A 15071-nucleotide genomic window follows, 5' to 3' on the forward strand; every position below is an offset into this window, starting at 1 on the left:
ATTATTACTATACTTGCCTCCTCTCCTGTCCTCTCCTCTCCTCTCAGCCAAACCCTCCTCGAGATTGCAAAAATCCCAAAAGCCTCACCTTTTTCTTCCTTGGAAAGATGGGGGAAGCCAAATCCAATCTTCTCATCTCAATTCCACATCATATCTTAGTCTTCCCCACTCCACCCAACAACAACAAAAACTTATATTTTCAACTTTACTTGGTGCAGATACCAAATCAGTTAAATCTACATTACAAGAAATGTTAATATGTGACTGTAAGGTACACGGCACTACATGAGTATTATCAATCCACTTATATTATAACGTTTATAACACACTATCATGATATTACAATATCTCTTAAATCAAATACATACTAGGTTCTAGCAATTGATATATTCAATGTCAATCAATCTTTATCCTTTTAAATACTCTTCCAATGTTAAATATATATATATATATATTTAACATTGGAAAAGTATGATACTGTGTCAACTGTGGGTTGAGGGGGCCCTCTGCTGTGGTGGGGAACAAGTATGGCTTTCTGCAGTTGTTGTTTTTCTTGTTTATTTTTGTTTTGGTTTGCAATAATTATTCATTCAGAATCCATCAACCCATCAATCTTCTTCTTTGCAAAGACGTGGAAAAGAAGCAATTGGAGCTGGTGAAATATGGCAGGAGAGGTTCCTATCTTTCAAAGGACAAGAAAGACAACATGACGTGGGGCTCCTATTTTCTGCCCCCACCTCAAAGTCTTTATGTTCCCACCTTAAATTCATTCATGGGGCTTACCAAAGTACAGTGCTATATATATATACAAACAACATAGGTGCAGATATATATATCTCTTTTAGCAAGTTGCAAGTTTTTTTACCCAAGGTCGTCTTTCTTGAATGATAATATCTATTTCTAGGGTTCCAAAACAAAATGTTATTACCTTTTGATCAATATATATGAACTATTAATTCTTGTTATTAAACATTTGATTTGCATAGAATTAATTGAACTTGTACATTCTGTACCAAAAGTATTGGACCTCTACAGAAAAATGGAAAGTTTTCATTCTTCTATCTTTTATTTCTCGACACAATGTCGAACCGTCATTTACAGGAAGGAAGTAAGCAGTATAAATTACCAACCAAAAGCAACTCCAGCTACAACTTGTGCAACGTACCCTATTGCAGATGTTATAAAAACTTGCAGTCCTGATCTCTTGGACTACAGGGGTCCAAGAGATTCGTGGTCACTTACCGTTGGATGTAAATTCAACGGTTCACTCACTCTTGCACTCCTTTTAAGAAACTTTTTTGAACCATTAGATTAATATCCAACGGTTGGTGACTATAATCTATTGGACTCCTGTGGTCCAAGAGATCGGGACTGTAAAAACTTGATGTTGAATGGTTTTGGACATTTAAAAAGAGTGGCCCATGGAGTTAATAAACACTCAATCATCTGGGCTAGAACAGTGTACCTGGCGGTCTATGAAAATGGTGGAAGCTGAAAACAAATCTCTCCTTGTTTCCCAATGCCACTGTATTCGCATTCCTTCCCTTTCGTCCCCTTTTCAGTAAAGCATTCGACCCCAAACAATAAATTAACTTGTATGGTCTTACCTAATTATGCAAACTTTTATGAGCAACATTCAAACTTGGTTGAATCGCTTTCTCTAAATTCTCCACTAATGCAATTATTGAATGCTTCTGTCAGAACCATATCCAATTTTGCTTTTGAAGATAACGCAACATATCTAAAAGGGCCTGCATCAAATGGTTTCAAATTACAAAAAAGAAACCCAAAAATAAAAATTAGAGAAAGAGAAAACGTCAGATCCAAAGAACATGGAATATATATCACTAATTGATTGGCAATGATAATGCATCCTGCAGATTTAGCGCCGCTAGTGCATCATGACCTGAATCTAACGAAACACTAATTTTAAGATTGGCTACGTATAATTAGTAGTATCAAAGTAAGTAGATGTCCGGACGTTCTTATCATGCGGACGTCATATATTTTATACTATCCCTCTATACTTTCTTCTCTATTTATAATAGCATCCGATATCCGAATGAGCGAATATATACATGTCATCACTTGACGCCACATGCACGAGTTCTAGAAAAGGTGTGGTATGTGGCTAACAACCACTGAATAACGTAAATGTATATAAATTAGATCGACATCTTTATATTATTCCCTACAATGCTTGGCCTTGATATATTTATATTATATGATGAAAAGTGGTTCTTGTTTCAGATTAGCAATGATGGTAGCCATGATGGTGGCCATTACAGCGAGTATAAACAAACAAAAGATTATGGGTTAAAGAATTACATTCTGCCTTTAGGCAATCATTTGTCAAGTCAAATTGTATATCTTATACCAAGATATATATTACACAAGAATCCTGGCCGATATAAACTTTGAGAAGAATAAGTATATTTCGTTTTTCCAAAGTATAACATATTGTGTAGTGGTGACCCCCTTTCAAATATTATTATTTGAGGGGGAATTAGGAATACAATCTCTAAACCATATGTGTGCACAAAGTGTTGCTTTCGAATATAAATGGCCCAAATTTTGACTTGAGGGAAATGGGATGAGCCTATCAAGTTGCACGGTTCTGACAATATTCAATGCAGAGAGAATTTATAGCTTCAAATTTCAATGGGTTTAAGCATGACGACAAATATACTGTTCAACTTTCACTCTAGTGGTTCGTGTTGTGTTGGTTAGTATTTACTCAGTTAGGATTTAGATTCCTTATTATGTTAGGATTTTGATTACTTATTTATTTATTTAATTCTATTATAATTGAGATTTATTTCATATTATAATTTGTCGCCAACAGTTCGTTCCTTCAAGCAAAGATTTTGTGTAGATTTTCAAGAATCTGAAGATACCTCTTTGCTGCAAGTTTTCCAAATGTAGTTCACACAAATATTCTTACCAACACCTACTCAGGTATACATTGATTTGAAGTAATAAGGAGTGGCTGTTTTTTAGTACAAACGATTGAGGTAGAGGGACTTACAGAAAAATTCATCAGGTGTCTTGAGGTTTCGAACATCTACTCACTTAAGTGAAAATAAAAGAGCTCAACCAATTGAACTAAACCCGACTGACAAAATGAGTGATCGTTTGGAGAACATAATAGTTCATTTTATCATCATCAAAACGAAAGCTTGCATGAAAGGAAAATCAAAACATAGGCTCAATCCATATATGTTTGGGTTTCAGCTGAAGTTGGGCTTGAATATTGCCAAACATAGGCTCAATCCATTACTATAATGGGCTGGCTAAGCTTTAGGAAGGAAGCGATCCAAATAATACTTAGGTGAGCCTTCTGGGTCTGGTTATAATATGATGAACACAAATAACTCTTCCATAACAATGGTTCGATCGAGTTTGCAAACGGGATGAAGCCTTCATACCATTCGTTTTATGAAATTGTTTACTGAATAAATTAATAAAACTGTTATATAATATGACAACGTTGTACCTTGGTTACTAGGCTTCACCATTGTTTTCTTTTTTTGGTTTATGATCATACTGGATATTCATTGTAATATTTTCACACCGATTGAGCAGAAAAACAAAAAACGAACACGCACACTGCCATTTGTATTTGCACCAAACAACAACCCCCATCCATCTCTAGTTCACAAATCCAAAATAAGACACACAACCCAACAAAAAATTGTTGATAACACTTGAACACTCACGCAAACCCTCCCTCTCCATGCATCCAACAAGTGTCCCCGTCCCTCCACGTGTCCCCTCCACCCTCTCCTTTAAACCCTCACCCCCTCCTCTTCCCCTCACTCTCTCTCTCTCTCTCACACACATTCTCAACGTCACCGATCAAACCAACCCAAGCAAAACCCAGAAACCCTATTAACCTCTTCATCAATGGCTGAGCAACACCCCCGCCCACAAGAACACCAAGGCTACCAGACTCAGCACCAGTACGACCAACAACAGCAGCACCAAGGTTTCCAGTACGACGACCAACAGCAACCAAAAGGCTTCCTTCCACAAAATGGTCCCTCTGCCACGCATATTGTAGCAATGCTCACTCTTGTTCCAATCGGCGGCACTCTGCTCTTCCTTTCTGGGCTCACGCTCGCTGGGACGATCCTTGGGCTCGCTGTTTCCACCCCGCTTTTTGTTATCTTCAGCCCCATTTTGGTCCCGGCCGCTTTGGTCATAGGCCTGTCCGTGGTCGGGATCTTAACCTCGGGGGCTTTTGGGATCACGGCCCTCTCGTCTTTTTCTTGGTTGGCCCGTTTTCTGAGTCGGAGTCGGTTGCCGCAGAAAATGGGCCAGAAGGTGCAGGAGACAACGGGGTATTTGGGCCTAAAGGTACAGGAGACGGCGGGCTATTTGGGCCAAAAGATGCAAGAGACTGGAGGCCAGGTGGGCCACTTGTTGCAGGAGACTGGAGGTCAGGTGGGCCAGAAGACTAGAGAAACGGGGCAAAATGTAGATAAGGCCCAGGATGCTGGTAGGGACCAAGAGGGTGGTAGGACCAAAGAAGGTGGCAGGGGGCGTGAAGGTGTTACTGTTACTGTTGAGCCATGAAGAAGATGAACTGGTTCATAGATGCATGTTATATATAGGCCTTGGTAGCTAGTAATCTCTCTCTCTCTCTCTCTCTCTCTCTCTCTCTCTCTCTCTCTCCCCTTCTTGGGGTCTCTTTGTTTCTCTTTCTGCTTTCTTCTGTGTCACCTTTATAAACGTTTTGGCAAAAGAAAATGTAGATGTCACTGTTTGGTCAATGGTAGTTCTACGTTTGTATATGATGCAATAAAATGTTGTGCTATTTTTTTTGTTCTTTGTTTGTTTCTTTTTCTTTTTGCTTTCAATTTCCAAAAATTCACACAAATTTTAGTATTTTGTAGCTCAATTGGTTAATAGTATTGCTCGTTCATTTCCCCCTACTTAAGATTACATTCGTAAGGGGAATTTTAGATGAAGACCTTGTAACTCATAGTTTAGGTTAAGAAACACAACACAACAGAGGCAGCTTCAGGTTTCAACATCAACCCCTCACAAAATTAAGAAATTTGAGGCTAAACAAAGAGAGAAAATGAAAGAGACAATGGATGACCACAATCATAAGAGAGCCAGCACATGATCCGCCAATAAAACTCCATCAAGGACCAGCCAGTTTCGTTCTTTTCATACGGATTAAACAAAGCACAAAGAATAATGACCCTTCTGTTTTTAAAGACGGATTATACTAGTCTCATGTGTTCAGACTTTCTCACTCTTCAACTACTTGCAGATTTCATCTCTCTCTCTCTCTCTTATGTTTTTGTGAATAAAATTTAGCTACATGTACATATCGAACAGACAATAAGACATTGCCAATCCTCAAATAACACACTTGGATCCATAATGTTGTTATAATCTTGACCTCTCGTGCCCAATTACAAAAATCCAACAACACTATGATTTCTGTTTTTCAATTTTTTCAAAAGCAAAACCGACAAACATATAATGCCAAAAGCAGAAGCCATTCTTGCCCATCTTATTTCCTATGCCAAATGATCATCATTTCACCATGGAAATGGCTTGTTTAAACCAAAAACAGCACCTCCTCTTCTTGGTTCTCTTCACTACTATCTTCTCCACTCATGTTCTCTCAGACAGTGTTGGCATAAGCTCAACCCGTCTGTACCCTTTTGCTTGCTCTGATTCTGATCAAATCCAGAGCTGCAATTCCTACCTATATCACATCTCAAAAGGCCATCAAATAGAGGAAATAGCCACTTTTTACTCTGTCAATTCATCCAGCATCAAGCCTATAGTTCATGGCACCCAACACAAACAAGACTATCTTGTATCTGTGCCTTGCACTTGCAAAGACATCAAAGGCACCAAAACTTACCTCTATGACACCAGTTACCTAGTTAAACAAGGAGACACCCTTGAGAATGTTGTTAGTGAGTTTTACAGTGGGCAGGCAATGATAGTTGGAGCAGAGGAGAAGCCATTTGCTGGTGTTGGCAATATGACAACTATTCTCCTTGTTTGTGGGTGCGTAGAGAGATCTTCACAGGAGGTTGTGACATACACAGTTCAAGACCATGACACTTTGATAGGAATTGAACAACTTCTATCTGCATATGAGAGTGAAATTCAGAATCTGAACATAAACCTCACTCAAACCCCAAATTTTATAGATGTTGGTTGGGTTTTGTTTGTGCCAATGGAGCTGAATGGACTTCAACCAAAAAGGCAAGGTAGTGATTTTATTGTATTATTTGCAATTCAAATCATCAATGCAAATTTTCTGAAGTTGAAGCAGTATAAAGTTAACCAAATTTTCTTGTTCAAACCAGGAAAGAGACTCAGTTTGCCTACAATTATAGGCGTAGTGTCAGCTGTTGGTTTTCTATTTGTGGCCACATTCATCATATTCCTTCTCATCAGATACAGAAAAGGAAGGAACAGAGAAGAAGATCAAAAATCTGTTGTAAACCCAAGTGCCAAGAAAGGTTTCTCACTGAAGCAACAGTTCTTCAAAAGGCAAATGGAAGGTCAGATAAAATCTAAACTTTGATCTTAAACCATTTCAATGCGCTCACTTATATCAGTTTCTAGAAATCCTTACCATCTCAGAAATGTGATGCAACTCTGCTTCATGCAGAAACTTTTGAGAATGAAAGACCAGTTATATATAGCATGGAGCAAATCGAGATGGCTACAAGTAACTTTGATGAAACCAGGAAGATTGGGGAGGGTGGATATGGCAGCGTTTACTTCGGAATATTAGGAGAACTGGTATCATACACAAAACCATCCTTTCATTTTTTTTATGTCAATAAAATAACCAAAAAGGTTTATATTTAATTTAATCTAGAACCATGGATGCCTTCTTTGAAAAGCAGGAAGTTGCAATTAAGAAGATGAGATCTAGCAGAACAAAGGAGTTCTTTGCTGAGCTCAAGGTTTTATGCAAGATACATCACAACAATGTGGTAAGAAGAAAAAAATTTACAAGAATGGATCACTCTCAATGACCAAATCTTATAAAAAGAAAAAGTATGTGACCAACTCGTATTCTCAGGTGGAGCTGCTGGGATATGCTAGTGGAAGTGACCATCTATGTTTGGTTTATGAGTTTCTACAGAATGGCTCCCTCAATGACCATCTTCATGACCCATTGCTGAAAGGTACGTAACCTCCTCATGCCATGGATACCACATCCACATCCCTCTTTATTTGAACATTTAGACAATTGGGTTTGTTTGTTTTTCTTTTAGGGTCTCAAACACTATTGGTTACTTGCAGGAAACCAACCTCTTTCATGGACAGCAAGAGCACAAATAGCACTGGATACAGCAAGAGGAATTGAATACATTCATGACCACACGAAGGCGCGCTATGTGCACCGGGATATAAAAACCAGTAACATTCTACTTGATCAAGGACTCAGAGCAAAGGTACACTTTCACAATTGCAATGCGTATTTTTCATTTTTGCTGTGGTCAATCAAATAAACCATTCATATTTCTTAGGTGATTGCTGTTTACACACACAGGTTGCAGATTTTGGCCTAGCAAGGTTAGTAGAACGGTCAAGCGAAGAAGATATGGTAGCGACACGCGTGGTTGGAACACCCGGTTACATTCCTCCAGAGTAAGTAAAACATTATGCATTACATTATTAGTTTTCTTGAGCACTTGTCAAACAACATAAAAGTTGGATTAGTTTTGATTAAGCTTATGAACTTGCCATAATCCACTACTTTTTGTTTTCTTCTGCAAGATCTGTTCGTGAGCTACAAATGACATCGAAAACTGATGTTTATGCGTTCGGAGTGGTGGTAGCAGAGCTAATAACGGGTCAGCGTGCGATTGTTCGTGACAACAGAGAACCAAAAAGAATGAAGTCACTCAGCTCAGTTGTAAGTCCAATTCTCAATTAAATAACAAACATATGTTGCAACATGCAAGTGACTAAAGTTAGCAACACTTTCTCTCTGAATTGTTATGCAGCTATATGCAGTGTTCCAAGAAAAAGATCCAGAAGCTGCATTGGAAGCTAAAGTAGATGGTAACATGAAAGGAAGCTACCCTATCGAAGAAGTATACAAGGTTTGTTCAACTCAAATTTTAGTTTTGGCATAGCATTATGTATATTATTATTATTATGATATGTGGTTAATCATTATTTGAAGCACTTGGCAGATGGCAGAAATAGCAAGGCGGTGTTCGAGTGAAGATCCAGTAGATAGACCAGAGATGAGAGACATTGTGCAAACGCTCTCCCAAATATTGGTGTGCTCAATAGAATGGGAAGCATCACTTGGAGGGAAGAGCCAAGTCTTCAGTGGGTTAATTATGAGTGGAAGATAAAAATAGAAAAAAGAAATAGAAGAACGAACAAGATGTGTGAAAATCCCTCATGTTCAACATCCCCAATATCTTTGTACTGATGTATGCAATTATCATATTTTTTTGGTCCAAAAACGAGAAATGTGTATGTGCCAACAAGCACAAAGAATTTTTGTTAGAGAGTGGTGTGTTATTGCCACCCACTCAAATGCTAACCTCTATTGAGAGGAGCGACGATATACTAAACTCACACACACAATACATATGCTAGGACTCGAATCCAGAACCTTGTCTAGAGGAGTAATTAGTTCAAACCACTACAATTATAAATTTTTTTTTTTTAAAGACATATAGGCCCATTATAACACAACTATTTATAAAAGAAACCCTAGGTTTTTTTTTTTTCACATCACAGAGTTTTTGTATAAATTATGTAGTTGTCATGGTTTTTATTTTATTTTTATAATGCTGTTACCTCTTCTTATAAAAATAAAAACAAAAAACAAAAAAATACGCAGAATTTCACAAGTTCTATCTAAGCCCACTAAAGGAGCCCATAAAATGATAAACTGGGTAAGAGAAACCAACCCAAGTTTTATTGGGCTCTAAACGTGGTCGTTTAACCAGACTGAAATCTAAAATATGAGTACTGGGCAAGTTTAGCAACCCATTATTTGACGACACTTGCCTCCACCAGGACAAAAGCAATTTCACCTCCAATTCATTGAATTTCATCAACATGAAAAACAGCTAAAATTCTGAACATTTTTGCCCATTTCATATGGTTTTAAGATATAAAATTATGACATAAAATTCAAAAACAGAGCGAGAAAAAGGTTTGATCTTTGTGGGGAGGTGACTGCTGGGTCGGATCCAAAACTATCGATCTTCAATCCCAATGGCCGGCGCCGCCTCGGCGCTCTTTTTGTTAGACATCAAAGGGCGAGTGTTGATTTGGCGCGACTACCGTGGCGATGTCTCTGCTGCTCAGGCCGAGCGCTTCTTCACCAAGTTCATTGAAAAAGAGGTAATCTTTCTTTCTCATTTTTGCTTGCCTGCCTCAACAGGAAGACCGTAAAGTATGTGATAATATATATATTCAGCTTTGATCACAATGAAGCTTGCATCAATTTCTCAATTAGAACGATCAAGTTTGGAAATTTCTGGGTAAAATTTAAGCTTTGCATTTGTGGGAATTTGATCTTCTTCTTCAGGTCGATCCTTACTCCCAAGATCCAGTGGTTTACGACAATGGAGTCAGCTACATGTTCATACAGCACAACAATGTCTACTTGATGATTGCCTCGAGGCAGAACTGCAATGCTGCTAGCTTGCTGCTCTTTCTGCATCGTGTAATTGATGTACGAACTCTTCAACTCTGGCCCTTTTTTTCACTTGTATTTGCCTTAAATGGCATTATTGCCATTCATCATCCATTGTTACCCATGTGAGGTTTTCATACATTTCAATACGTTTTGTTTATGTGTTCAGGTATTTAAGCACTATTTTGAAGAGCTAGAAGAGGAATCATTAAGAGACAACTTTGTCGTAGTGGTAATTGACTTGTAAGGTCTTTTGTAGATAGAACTAGAAACCAAGTTTTGATGGGATTGTACTGACGCTGCTTTGTGATTTCGGCAGTATGAGTTACTTGATGAAATTATGGACTTTGGTTTTCCGCAATTCACTGAAGCAAAGATTCTTAGTGAGTTCATCAAGACTGATGCCTACAGGATGGAGGTGACACAGCGTCCTCCCATGGCTGTCACAAATGCAGTGTCTTGGCGCAGTGAAGGGATACGATACAAGAAGAATGAAGTAGGTTGATCCTCTCTTCATGTTTAATCGGGGATGAAATAAACTACGTGTGAACCATCATTGACTCTGTTCATTTTATATCAGGTCTTTTTGGATGTGGTGGAAAGTGTCAATATACTTGTCAACAGCAATGGACAAATAATACGGTCAGATGTTGTGGGGGCCCTAAAGATGAGAACTTATTTGAGGTGCATAACTTCTCTTCTTCTTCAGTTTAGTTTATGGCAAAAAAATCTAGAAAGTGGCAACTGCATTTGCTATGAAGGCAAACTACCTGCCAAATTAAAATTTGTTTGGCCAACCCTATGGTTAATGATTAGGATTTTGAAAATTCAACTCCGGCATGATTATTAACATGATTATTAGCATGTTCATCTTTGAGTTTGATTATTAGTGATGTTAACTTGAGCTTGGAAAATGAATACAAATTAAGAGTATCCTAAAATTTGTAAATATAATTGGATTTTACCCTTGGATGGTTAGACACTGGCCTGGTAAACTTGCTTCATTTGTTGTAGTGGTATGCCCGAGTGTAAGCTTGGACTGAATGATCGAGTGCTGCTGGAGGCGCAAGGTCGAACAACAAAAGGGAAAGCCATCGATCTGGATGATATCAAGTTCCATCAGTATGTTGCCTCATTTAGCTAATTCAAATCTATGCTGCTTCATATGCTAATAACCCTTTTGATTTACTTTAATTTTTCCCCACCCTGTAGGTGTGTACGTTTGGCTCGATTCGAGAATGACCGAACTATATCCTTCATACCCCCTGATGGAGCATTTGATCTGATGACATACAGACTCAGTACTCAGGTTCATTTTGTTTTATGCACCATAAATAGTTACTTATGTCATCCTTGTTTATATATTCTTGTTTTGTTTATTCCTTGGTAACCAACGGGGGCATAAGTGAGCTCCAACCTTGATTTGCATTTAAATTTGTCTTCTCAATGGTTTCAGGTAAAGCCTCTTATCTGGGTGGAAGCACAAGTTGAAAAGCATTCTAGAAGTCGTATTGAAATCACGGTAAAAGCAAGGAGCCAGTATAAGGAGCGCAGGTAATAGCAGTGATACATGTTCTGTAGTGTAAAAAGTCAGTTTAATGACTTCTATAGCTTGCGACAGTTGCTTAGTGCAACAGTTTACAACTTTTCACTCGTGAGTTCCATTATCAGAATCTCTTACTGTAAGCTCCGGTTACTTGGTACAGCACGGCTACAAATGTCGAAATTCATTTGCCTGTGCCTGCCGATGCTACAAATCCTAATGTCCGGACATCAATGGGATCTGCTGCATATGCTCCAGAGAGTGATGCTTTAGTCTGGAAAATTAAATCTTTTCCTGGTAATAAGGTAGGACTAGGTCTAAAGCTCCATAGGCTTTCTCTTGCCATTAAGTATATTATCGATTGCAAAGACCTCTCAAAGATATTTTTGACCTTGTATTAAATTGCACAGGAGTACATGTTGAGGGCTGAGTTTAGGCTTCCTAGTATAACTTCTGAAGAAGCAGTTCCTGAAAGAAAAGCTCCTATTCGTGTGAAGTTTGAAATCCCGTATTTTACCGTCTCCGGGATTCAGGTACGCTACAAGCATCATTATTTTCTCAATTGGGCTCATGCTGTGATTGGTTCAACTTCAAACTGATGTGGCTATCTGGTATTTGGATTTTGTAGGTCCGATACCTAAAAATCATTGAGAAAAGTGGATACCATGCTCTTCCATGGGTGAGATACATAACAATGGCGGGCGAATATGAACTGAGACTAATGTAAAGGCAACTCACATGTCTTGCAGCTTTCAATCAAGTAAATAGAATACATGCTCGGGGAATTTTCTTTCTATACTGCTGCCATTACGAGTAAACTCATCTCCAGTGATCTTTTGCAATGGCTGCCACACAAGTTTATTCAATCAATTTTTGTGTGTTTTACTTTTTCTTTTTGGTTATAATCAACAGCAGGAGATTTTGTTTCAGGCCCGAACTTGGTTTGTGAAAGTAGGTTATAGGTAATGGTGAATACCAAGTGTATGGCTCAGTACTTATTATTGTCATGCTTGAATTATACATGATAAACACTTTTCTAATTATAAATGAAAATCTTTTTATTTACTTTCATGTGAAGCTGTATGCATCTTTGTATGACTAGTACTGTTGATATGCATTTGCCGAAATTTCACCATCGCACAAGCATACATCGTAGTTTATGAGCCAAGTTTTAAGTTGGGGGAGAGAGAGAGAGAGAGAGTCTGCGTTTCAAATTTCAACAGTAAATTTGTAATTGACAACCGAATTGATAGAATTGTAATAGTCAGATTGTACAAATAACCAGGTCAATGCTTTAGCACATCATAACAGTAACAGCTACAGAACTCCCAAGGTACAAGAGGAAATCTCGCGCAGGCTCAAACCCGTTCAGAAAACTGATACTCGATGCAAGCCACCAGCCGTCAGAAAACATTAAGCGCACACCCTGTCACATGCCTGCTCAAAAAAAGAAAGAAAAATATTAGGTTAGCTTCCAAGGAAGAAGGGAATGACCAATCAAAATGCAACAAGAAAAGCTGTAATTTTGGTGAATAGAAGTGATAACAACTTAAATTCTTTAAAGTAGAGACTAGAAACCGCGAGATAATCTTACAACACGATCGATGGTAATACAGGCATATGTCAATCAATTTTTCCAATTGGATTGAGAAATAAAATGTCAGGAAAAACTGTAGAGCTAAACAAGCAAAAAGCCCCAACTTCCAACTCCGACGTAACCATAAAGCTTAACAAGAATTTTCCAAGAACCCAAAGATTAAATGACAACTAAGCGAATCCCAAAACTGTTGTGTTTGAATGACTGATACAACTGCAATTCGATAATGACATCATTTTGGAATTGTATAGTTTCATCATAGAAAGAATTCATAAGGTTGCCTATGGGAAGGCTTGTGACACACTACCGAGATGGAAGAATAAAAGGCATACCCCAAATATGATTAGTCCTACTGAAAAAGTTAGTCCAAATATTTCAATCAAAAACCTCATAAACATCACTTATCAAGCAGCCTTAAACTAAATACAGAACTGCTGGTCTAACATTGAACTTAGATAGGATAATTTTTGCAGTAAACCAAACAAATTGAAGTTCAGATATTGTTAACTTGTCAACCCTTTATGATATAGTTCTTGCCAAAAGCGCCATCACAGTGTCAACTCTCAGAACATTGAAAAACAATAAAATCTACCAGTTTCACTCAAAAATGTTAGAAACATGGTAATGAAGGAAGTCTGGATGCACAGTATACCTTCCTGCATATCTACAATGAGCTTTTGGTTTCAAATTTTAAGTTTTAAAGATAGGGGTTGTAGAGGAAGAGATCTGCAACAAAACCAAGGATATACAGATTCCATTTCAATTAGAAAAATGGCAAAACACCATTGAATTATAAGCACCATTGCCGCAAACATATGACAAGGCAAAGCATTCAGAATTTACTCAAACAAATAAGGTAAAGAAAAACATACCAATCACTGCTGCTGCTGATTTTGTTGCTGGTTCTGAGGGTTGGGTGGAGGTGGCATTCCAGGACGAGGGGGTCCAAACACAGGAACTTGACCACCAGGTGGAGGAGGCATCCCAGGACGATGCGGTGGTGGACCAGGCATGCCGGGTCGAGGCGGAGGAGGTGGGCCCCTCATCATCTGCCCAGGCGGCGGAGGACCCATCGGCCTCTGCCCAAACTGCATCTGAGGTGGGCCCTGGAATTGCAGAGGTGGGCCACCAGGCCTCGGAAACTGTGGAGGCGGCACACCAGGCGGTGGACCCCGCGCCATCTGCGGTGGGCCCTGACCGGGATATCCAGGCATCTGCCCAGGCGGACGAATCACCGGAGCAGCCGGGTACGACATAGGCGGCGCAGAGAGGTTCGGAACAGGAGGGCGTGAAATCTGCGGCTGCATCATGCCGGGGGCGGGCCCACCCACGCCTCGAACCGGGCCGGAGAGACCGGGCTGTGCCTGGGCCAGTGGAGCAGTGGGGATACCTCGACCGGCGGCCCGGCCCAAACCGGGGCCAGCCAAAGCGGCGGCGCTGGCGGCCTTGGCACGTGACTCTTCCTGAGGAGGTGGGCCCTCGACGGTCATGGAGATCACCTCTTCACCGCGGAGGAGGACGAGTCCTAGGGTTCGACGGTCGTCGCGTTCCTCGTTGCTCTTCTTGCCCTTCAATGGCGGGAGCTTGCGAAACTCCTCGCAGTCGCCCAGGACGAGGTTCATGTGGCGATCGAAGGCCATGAACTTGCCGACGAGCTGCCGACCGTCTTGGATCGTCACTCGCATTCGGTAGTTTATGAATTGCAGCATCTTGGAGCTCTTCGACATCGACATTGTGATGGGCTCTGCAGTCCTCCGCGCCCAAGGCTTGGGGGTTTTTGGACACTGAAGAAGAGACGATTGAAAACCCTAGGGTTTTGGATCGACGCAAATCAAATTCGGGATTGTCTAAACTCTGTTCTATTTTTTCACATAAATTTTTTTTTTTTAAAAAAAAACTAAAACTAAATAGATGTGCGTATATTATATTGGGCTCGAGAATGATTTGGGCTTGATGACGCGTTGTGGGCTTATTTTAGTATGACGTGGATGATTGGGGGATTCAATTCAACTGAGCTTAGCTTGGATTTATAAACTTAAGGAAAGTTTTAATCCAATTAGGAATTATTTTATTTCGTGTATATTTACTTACTTTGGTTGAATTATAACTTCTTCTTTTTCCGTTTTCAATTTAAAAGACTTACTTCATTGAAGATATAACGTGAGACAAGTGAAAAGCCGTTTTTCTACATGAGTTTTATGACTAAAATCGTATATAAACAAGTCCGGTTTTTCTTTTGCTAATCTACTTTTGGATCTTTAACAAGT

The 15071-nt window shown here is 39.3% G+C and overlaps 4 protein-coding genes across 7 annotated transcripts; 3 read left to right on the top strand and 1 right to left on the bottom strand.

The window, feature by feature from the left end:
• On the top strand, positions 3791-4914 carry LOC18777771 (oleosin 16.4 kDa). The gene has a single exon (XM_007209512.2). It carries the CDS (start codon positions 3907-3909, stop codon positions 4576-4578), a length of 672 nt encoding a protein of 223 aa, XP_007209574.1. The 5' UTR covers positions 3791-3906; the 3' UTR covers positions 4579-4914.
• LOC18776425 (lysM domain receptor-like kinase 3) lies at positions 5562-8470 on the top strand. 3 transcript variants are annotated; one of them, XM_020564441.1, is made up of 10 exons: positions 5562-6245; positions 6345-6542; positions 6653-6786; positions 6891-6983; positions 7073-7178; positions 7297-7448; positions 7547-7644; positions 7774-7912; positions 8004-8102; positions 8196-8470. In XM_020564441.1, the coding sequence occupies exons 1-10, from the start codon at positions 5564-5566 to the stop codon at positions 8361-8363; spliced, it is 1869 nt and encodes a 622-aa protein (XP_020420030.1). In that variant the 5' UTR covers positions 5562-5563; the 3' UTR covers positions 8364-8470. The 3 variants fall into 3 exon arrangements, with proteins under 3 accessions (XP_020420030.1, XP_020420031.1, XP_020420033.1); XM_020564442.1 differs by having other exon boundaries at positions 6894-6983; XM_020564444.1 differs by having other exon boundaries at positions 8186-8289.
• Positions 9017-12278, top strand: LOC18776977 (AP-1 complex subunit mu-2). Its single transcript, XM_007209099.2, has 11 exons — positions 9017-9369; positions 9557-9703; positions 9834-9896; positions 9984-10160; positions 10245-10348; positions 10679-10786; positions 10877-10973; positions 11121-11218; positions 11371-11512; positions 11618-11740; positions 11836-12278. Exons 1-11 carry the CDS (start codon positions 9241-9243, stop codon positions 11932-11934), a joined length of 1287 nt encoding a protein of 428 aa, XP_007209161.1. The 5' UTR covers positions 9017-9240; the 3' UTR covers positions 11935-12278.
• On the bottom strand, positions 12400-14692 carry LOC18776035 (small nuclear ribonucleoprotein-associated proteins B and B'). 2 transcript variants are annotated; one of them, XM_007209377.2, is made up of 2 exons: positions 13677-14692; positions 12400-12644 (listed from the first exon to the last, which is right to left on the bottom strand). In XM_007209377.2, the coding sequence occupies exon 1, from the start codon at positions 14535-14537 to the stop codon at positions 13680-13682; it is 858 nt and encodes a 285-aa protein (XP_007209439.1). In that variant the 5' UTR covers positions 14538-14692; the 3' UTR covers positions 12400-12644; positions 13677-13679. The 2 variants fall into 2 exon arrangements, with proteins under 2 accessions (XP_007209439.1, XP_020419516.1); XM_020563927.1 differs by lacking the exon at positions 12400-12644 and adding an exon at positions 12673-13530.

The sequence above is a fragment of the Prunus persica genome, chromosome G5 (genome assembly GCF_000346465.2).
Source record: "Prunus persica cultivar Lovell chromosome G5, Prunus_persica_NCBIv2, whole genome shotgun sequence".
NCBI classification, from domain to species: Eukaryota; Viridiplantae; Streptophyta; class Magnoliopsida; order Rosales; family Rosaceae; genus Prunus; species Prunus persica.

Bases quoted from the DNA above. Each gene is read 5' to 3' on its own strand.
- LOC18777771 (XM_007209512.2), top strand. From the start codon at position 3,907: ATGGCTGAGCAACACCCCCGCCCACAAGAACACCAAGGCTACCAGACT.
- LOC18776425 (XM_020564441.1), top strand. From the start codon at position 5,564: ATGGAAATGGCTTGTTTAAACCAAAAACAGCACCTCCTCTTCTTGGTT. The intron at 7,449-7,546 runs GTACACTTTCAC...TTACACACACAG, and splicing joins ATCAAGGACTCAGAGCAAAG to GTTGCAGATTTTGGCCTAGC. The intron at 7,913-8,003 runs GTAAGTCCAATT...ATTGTTATGCAG, and splicing joins TGAAGTCACTCAGCTCAGTT to CTATATGCAGTGTTCCAAGA.
- LOC18776977 (XM_007209099.2), top strand. From the start codon at position 9,241: ATGGCCGGCGCCGCCTCGGCGCTCTTTTTGTTAGACATCAAAGGGCGA. The intron at 9,370-9,556 runs GTAATCTTTCTT...CTTCTTCTTCAG, and splicing joins CCAAGTTCATTGAAAAAGAG to GTCGATCCTTACTCCCAAGA. The intron at 10,974-11,120 runs GTTCATTTTGTT...CAATGGTTTCAG, and splicing joins CATACAGACTCAGTACTCAG to GTAAAGCCTCTTATCTGGGT.
- LOC18776035 (XM_007209377.2), bottom strand. From the start codon at position 14,537: ATGTCGATGTCGAAGAGCTCCAAGATGCTGCAATTCATAAACTACCGA.